Genomic DNA, 7,816 nt, shown 5'->3' with positions numbered 1-7,816 from the left:
TTCCAAACTACCTCTGGAAGCAACATCAACACAAGAACTGTTCATCGGGAGCTTCGGGAGCATCGGGAGCCTAAGATCCCCATGAGCAATGCCAAGCGTCGGCTGGAGTGGTGTAAAACTTACCGCCATTGGAACTCGCTTCACCATCTGGCAATCTGGGTTTGGCGGAGGAGGAATATTGGTCTGGGGCTGTTTTTCATGGTTTGGGCTAGTCCCCTTATTTCCAGTGAAGGGTAATCTTAATGCTATAGCATACAATGACATTCTAGACGATTCTGTGCTTCCAACATTGTGACAACAGTTTGGGGAAGGCACTTTCCTGTTTGAGCATGACAATGCCCCTGTGCACAAAGGGAGGTCAATACAGATATGGTTTGTCTCGATCGGTGTGGAATAACTTGACTGGCCTGCACACAGCCCTGACCTCAACCCCATCGAACACCTTTGTGATGAATTGGAACGCCATCTGCGAGCCAGGCAAAACCTCAATAATGCTCTTGTAACTGAAAGTCCCCGCAGCAGTGTTCCAACATCTAGTGGAAAGCCTTCCCAGAAGAGTGGAAGCTGTTATAGCAGCAAAGGGGGGACCAACTCCATATTAATGCCCATGGATTTTGGAATGAGATGTTTAACAAGCAGGTGTCCACATACTTTTGGTAATTTAGTGTATCTTGTCATCTTTTTGGCTAACCATATTGGAACATTTTCATCTTTAAAGGCCCAGTGCAGTCAAAAACGTGATTTAACTTTTTTTTTATAGTGAGGAAATAAATATGAGGTTGGAATTATTCTGTGAAATAGTGAAAATGATAATAGAATCCTTTAGTGTGAGAGCTGTTTTAAAAGACTTCCTGAAATTTCAGCCTGCTTTGGTTGGATGGAGTTTTGGCCTGCCTGGTGACATCCCTAGGTTGTAAATTAGTTAATGAACCAATAAGAAATTGTTCTAAACCTCTCTGCCAATAACTGCACACTTTCAGTTTTCCCCTCGCCACTGAGACCATGCCCATTTCTAGCTAAATTATTGCTTTGTTGCTAAGAAGCTATTTTTGTTTCTTATTGAAAACAATCACAGTAAGGTACTTACTTGTTCCCAGAATTTATTTGGGGTGGCAGGTAGCCTAGTGGTTAGAGTGTTGGGTCAGTAACTGAAAGGTTGCTAGATCAAATCCCTAAGCTGACAAGATAAAAATCTGTTGTTCTGCCCCTGAACAAGGCAGTTAACCCACTGTTCCTAGGCTGTCATTGTAAATAAGAATTTGTTCTTAATAACTGACTTGCCTGCTTAAATGAAAACAGCTGTGTTGGACCTTTAATGACATTAACTGGCATAAGTTTGAGCAATGAGTTTACAAAACTATTTGGGTGACCTCACCAAATTCACATAGAAATGTGAGTTATAGATCTATCATTCTACTTGAAAACAAGTAGACAAAACATACCTTTTCTATGTGAGCTATTTCTATGCTTCCCGTTCTTACGTTTTGTTTTTGCATCATTTACATTTAGTTTTGTACACCAGCTTCAAACAGCTAAGACAACACTATTTTTTGTTATAGAAAATATATTTCTCAGCGGTTTTGATGGTACAATGATTCTCTACACTATATCAACTTATTTTGTCACATATACTGAAATTAGGCAAACAATTAAAGATTTAGCAACCAGGAAATGGAGGAGCGATTTCTGCAAAGTACAACTTTAAGAACACCTTCCCAATATTGAGTTGCACCCTCCCTCAAGTCATCGGGGCATGGGATCTACAAGGTGTCGAAAATGTTCCACATGGATGCTGGCCCATGTTGACTCCAATACTTCCCACAGTTGAGTCATGTCAGCTATACGTCCTTTGGGTGGTGGACCGTTCTGGATACACACAGGAAACTGTTGAGTGTGAAAAACTAAGCAGCGTTGCAGTTCTAGACATAAACCTGTGTGCCTACTACCATACCCGGTTCAAAGGCACTTCAATATTTTGTCTATCACATTCACCCCTTGAATGGCACACACACAATCCATGTCTCAAAAATCCTTCTTTAACCTGTCTCTTCCCCTTCATTTACACTTATAGAAGTAGATTTAACAAGCGACATCAATAAGAGATCATGGCTTCCACCTAGATTCACCTGGTCAGTCTATGTCATGGAAAGAGCAGGTGTTCATAATGTTTTGTCCACTCAGTGTATAGCGGCATTATTTGGGCAGGAAGGTGTACCAATGGGAGAGTTTGTTTTACCCTGGGTGGGCTGGGTGCATATTAAGTAGTAACTGTAAAGGATAACATTTATAAAGTAACCTACCTAACCCTGGCAACATAGATACGTGCCAAGAGACAGTATCAAGCATAGGGGTGTGCCTGGGGCTGAGTTTGTGACACATACCTCATAGCCTGACAGTATAAAGACAACTGAGGTAGGTGTTCTTTGGACAGACTCTCATTAAGTACCTGACAGATCTACATTCCAGAACCTAAACATGGACAGACAAGGCGCTGCACTCGGTAAGGAACCTGTATAGCCTACTACTTTATTCTTCACTTTGAGCATTGATATACGTATATTTAGTTTTCATATATATTCTGGTAGTGGGAAAATGGGTCGATTTCACTGTTTGTTCTATGACAACAGTGCTTCAATTTTAATTTCAATTAAAATATGCTTCAGTTTGATGATGAACAGGTGTGTTTGGAATATAAAGGGTAACATGTTCTATCAGCAGTAAACTATATGTCTGCAATCGCACAGGCTGCAACATTCCAAACTTGTTCATTTAAAATGATTTGGGTTTTGGGGAAACTTTGCACAATTGTTAGTAGCCAGGTCACACCAGCCTGAATGCTGCATTCAGCATTCTGCTATGTGAAATGAACTGGAATGGTGAACACAGCAATCAGGCTGGTTCCACCAAGCTATAGTGTGTGGGCTGTTTTGGAAAAACTTTGTTCATTGTGAGGGCTGTTGTTGGACTGAAAATGTCACTCAATTTATTTTTTTTGTGCTTTATTTTACAATTACATTTTTTTTCTCTATAATTTTTATAGTGTCAGCAAATGGAATGTGATTTTTCATTGCAAGAGCATCTTCTTATCTAGGCTATTATGAGTTGTTTTGAAACCACACAGGATTTCAAACACATAAATATGAATGTCATGCATTTCATGTGGCATTTACACATACATGGTTCAATTGATAAATGACATTGAAAGTCATGGTAACTTTCCCACAGTTTATATTCTACAGTCCATAAATACTAGTCCTAAGGGATAAACATGAAACTGGAAAACACAGCTCTAGATGTCTTAACATGAAGAACATGAAGAACGTCTTTCAACTGTAACAACAGTGTCCTTGTAATCCAACAGAATTTAGACAAAATGATGAGCTCCGCATTATTCTGGTTGGGAAGACTGGAGTTGGTAAGAGTAAAGCTGGAAACACCATCCTGAGGAGAGATGCGTTTATATCTAAGCCGTCCCCTTCCTCTGTGACATCAGAATGTGAAAAAGGCAGAGGGGAGGTGGATGGGCAGTGGGTTGCTGTTATCGACACGCCAGGTGTGTTTGACACCAACTGTACCAAAAGGGGGGCAATAATAGAAATATCAAAGTGCATCTCTCTCTCTGCTCCTGGTCCCCACGTGTTCCTGATTGTGATCCAGGTGGGTAGATTCACACCTGAGGAGAAGGAAACAGTGAAAATCATTCAGACAACCTTTGGAGAACAGGCAGAAAAATATACAATGGTCCTCTTTACACATGGAGATCAACTGGGGGAGACATCAATTGAAAACTATTTGAAACAGAGTCAGGATCTTCAGCGTTTCATAGAACAATGCCGTGGGGGATATCATGTCTTTAATAACAAAGGTCAGAATCCCTCTCAGGTCACTGAGCTGCTTGAGAAGATAAACAAGATGATCAGGAGGAATGGAGGAAGCCACTACACCAATGAGATGTTCCAAGAGGCTGAGAGAGCAATTCGGGAAGAGGAGGAGAGGATCCGGAAAGAGAATGAAGACAAGAGACGCAAGGCGGCTGAAGAACTAAACAAACTATTAGGAATTGCCCTGGAGAAAGCAATAAAAAAGCTGGACAAAAATTATAAGATAATAGCTAGAAAGGATGCTGAAAATAGAAACAGCTTCTTAATAGCGGCAGGAATTGGAGCTGAAGTTGGAAGGGCTGCCGTTGCAAAAATAGGATCAGCAATGGGGGTAGGTGGGATGGTAGTAGGTGGGTTAGTAGGGGGGGTAGTAGGTGCAGTTTCAGGGAGGTTAGCAGGAGCTGGAGTGATTCAAGTTTCAGAGAAATGCAGTATCCAGTAACGGTGTGTCACAAAACAGTATCTATTGTTGGGTTAGCTGTCACTCAAACTTTAACTGATAAACATTCTGACATGTCTTAAATCGTATGTTGTTCAGCCAGTGTCCACCTGGTGTCTTCTCACAGCCGCTAGAGTCCTCCTGTCCTGCTATTCACATTACTGAATGTTACATTCTATGGTAGCAGTACATGGAGTTACAAACATAAATGGTATTTTGAGACAATGTTTTTGCGAACCCCGGTAGTGAAATAGTTATGTGATGTTGGGCTTCAGCACCAGAAATAATTTCATTCTAATTATTCAATCAATCATACCTTCATCATCAATTGATTATGTATTAAAAATGAACTGCTTTGTGTTGACCTGACATTTTAATTTGTCTTTTTTTATTTCCTCTAATACAAATCACATGATTTGTCTACTGAGATTGGGATAGGACCTGTATTAGTATTATGGTGGTTCAGCATACTGTGAGGTGATATAAGTAATACAGTATTGGGTTGTGGGTGGTGAATCTAATCATCATAGGAACTATAAACAGTTTGCTTAAGTAATTGTTGCTCTTATACGTTTAAAATCCAATTATTAGTAGATGTATTGGTTATTAGTGATTTTGTTTTGATTAGTTTGCTATTGATTAATAACAGCACCTAGCAAATGCTGTTTTGAAATGACAAAATTATTTAAACCAAACACAATGTATTGTAGTATTGTGCAAGTTGTCAGATATTCTTATGCAATTGAAAATAAACAGTCATCTATTGCTATTCAGAAGTTCTTGTTTTTATGATCTATACATTAATTATTTAATTATTCTGAATTTTGTCCATAATTGGTTTATTAGTTATCTCAGGGATCCTACTCATGTACCTACGTCATTGAGCAGCAGTTTCCCATTTTGATCATCACTAAGCACTCAATAGACATTAAATCATAAAATGATACTGAAAATGTGTAGGACATCAGTAAATACAGTGGCAAGGAAAAGTATTTGAACCCGTTGGAATTACCTGGACTTCTGCATAAATTGGTCATACAATTTGATCTTATCCTCATCTAAGTCACAACAATAGACAAACACAGTCTGCTTATGTAACAGTATAGCTTCCGTCCCTCTCCTTGCCCCGAACCAGGGACCCTCTGCACACATCAACAACTGACACCCAAGAAGCATCGTTACCCATTGTGCCACAAAAGCCACGGTCCTTGCAGAGCAAGGGGAACAACTACTTCAAGGTCTCAGAGCGAGTGATGTCACTGATTGAAACACTATTAGCGCGCACAACCGCTAACTAGCTAGCCATTTCACATCGGTTACACTTAAACTAATAACACACAAACAATTATACGTTTTCATGTCTTTAATGAACACACCGTGTAAACATTCACAGTGCAGGGTGGGAAAAGTATGTGAACCCTTGCTTTTAATAACTGGTTGACCCTACTTTGGCAGCAATAATCTCAAACAAACGTTTTCTGTAGTTGCAGATCAGACCTGCAGAATGGTCAGGTGGAATGTTGGACCATTCCTCTTTACAAAAATGTTTCAGTCCAGCAATATTATTGGGATGTCTGGTGTGAACCTCTCTGTGTTGTGTGTTCCTTCCAAACAACTTGACTGTAGTTTCATCTGTCCACAGAATATTTTGCCAGTAGAGCTGTGGAACATCCAGATGCTCTTTTGCGAATTTCAGATGTGCAGCAATGTTTTTTTGGACAGCAGTGGCTTCTCCGTGGTGTCCTCCCATGAACACCATTCTTGTTTAGTGTTTTACGTATCGTTGACTATCGTCAACAGAGATGTTAGCATGTTCCAGAGATTTCTTTAAGTCTTTAGCTGACACTCTAAGATTCTTCTTAACCTCATTGAACATTCTGCGCTGTGCTCTTGCCGTCATCTTTGCAGGACGGCCACTCCCAGGGAGTGTAGCAACAGTGCTGAAATTTCTCCGTGTATAGACAATTTGTCTTACCATGGACTGATGCACATCAAGGCTTTTAGAGATACTTTTGTAACCCTTTCCAGGTTTATGCAAGTTAACGATTCTTAATTTAGGGTCTTCGGAGATCTCTTTTGTTCGAGGCAAGGTTCACATCTGGCAATGCTTCTTGTGAATAGCAAACTCAAATTTTGTGAGTGTTTTTTTATAGGGCAAGGCAGCTCTAACCAACATCTCAAATCTCGTCTCAATGATTGTACTCCAGGATAGCTGACTCCTGACTCCAATTAGCTTTTGGAGAAGTCATTAGCCTAGGGGTTCACATATTTTGCCCAACCTACACTGTGAATGTTTAAATGATGTATTCAATATAGACAAGAAAAATACAATAGATTGTGTGTTATTAGTTTAAGCAGACTGGGTTTGTCTGTTGTGACTTAAATGAAGATCAGATCTAATTGTAAGACCAATTTATGCAGAAATCCAGATAACTCCAAAGGGATCACATACTTTTTCTTGCCACTGTATAACAATCTTCTCTCATCCACGTATTCTTGCTTTCAGAAGATAACATCAGGAATGATCTGAGACTGGTGTTGGTCGGTCTGAGTGGAGTGGGGAAGAGTGCAGCAGGAAACACCATCCTGGGCCAAAAGCTGTTTGAATCCAGAATCAGTCCCAAGTCACTGACCCTGAAGAGTAAGATCAGGGAAGTAGAGGTGTGTGGGAGGAGAGTGATGGTGGTGGACACTCCAGGTCTGTTCAACAGTGAACTCTCTGAAGTGGAAGTGAAACAAGAATTGGAGAAGGCCAAGTCCCTGTGTGCACCGGGTCCATACACCTTCCTACTGGTCGTTCAGCTGTGCAGATTCACAGAGCAAGAGAAGAGAGTTACAGAAGAACTAAAGAAGCTTTTACCTGCCAACATAGACAGAGACACAATGGTGCTCTTCACTTATGGGGAGAAACTGACAGAAACAACTATAGATCAGTTCATTCAAGAGGATAGCAATCTGCAGAGGCTGGTTAAGAAATGCGGGGGTGGATACCATCTGTTCAGAAATCATGATATCGGCAACAACAATCAGGTCAGAGAGCTTTTAGAGAAAATAGAATCATGAATGAAAAACAAGAATAACTGGTCATGGAAAAAAGCGGTTATCATCTTTGCAGCAGTGCTGAGGACAGTAGTGGTCATATACAAGATGAAAACATGTCCTCTGGAGGAAGCAGCAGTGCTGAGGACAGTAGTGGTCATATACAAGATGAAAACATGTCCTCCTCTGGAGGAAGCAGCAGTGCTGATGACAGTAGTGGTCATATACAAGATGAAAACATGTCCTCCTCTGGAGGAAGCAGCAGTGCTGAGGACAGTAGTGGTCATATACAAGATGAAAACATGTCCTCTGGATGAAGCAGCAGTGCTGAGGACAGTAGTGGTCATATACAAGATGAAAACATGTCCTCCTCTGGAGGAAGCAGCAGTGCTGAGGACAGTAGTGGTCATATACAAGATGAAAACATGTCCTCTGGAGGAAGCAGCAGTGCTGATGA

At 40.6% G+C, this 7,816-nt stretch overlaps 2 protein-coding genes across 2 annotated transcripts; both read left to right on the top strand.

Annotated features, from left to right (window-relative positions):
• Window positions 1–3,336: 3,336 nt before the first annotated feature.
• On the top strand, window positions 3,337–4,465 carry LOC139579756 (GTPase IMAP family member 9-like; the record flags this gene model as incomplete). The annotated part of the gene is made up of 1 exon (XM_071408577.1): window positions 3,337–4,465. A coding segment is annotated over one exon (987 nt), but the record flags the coding sequence as incomplete, so codon positions are not given.
• Window positions 4,466–5,890: 1,425 nt separating this feature from the next.
• Window positions 5,891–7,383, top strand: LOC139579755 (GTPase IMAP family member 3-like). Its single transcript, XM_071408575.1, has 2 exons — window positions 5,891–5,897; window positions 6,827–7,383. The coding sequence occupies exons 1-2, from the start codon at window positions 5,891–5,893 to the stop codon at window positions 7,381–7,383; spliced, it is 564 nt and encodes a 187-aa protein (XP_071264676.1).
• The last annotated feature ends 433 nt before the right edge of the window (window positions 7,384–7,816 follow it).

This window comes from Salvelinus alpinus, chromosome 6, assembly GCF_045679555.1.
Source record: "Salvelinus alpinus chromosome 6, SLU_Salpinus.1, whole genome shotgun sequence".
Taxonomy (NCBI): Eukaryota; Metazoa; Chordata; class Actinopteri; order Salmoniformes; family Salmonidae; genus Salvelinus; species Salvelinus alpinus.
This window is presented reverse-complemented; position numbering and strand designations above follow the sequence as displayed.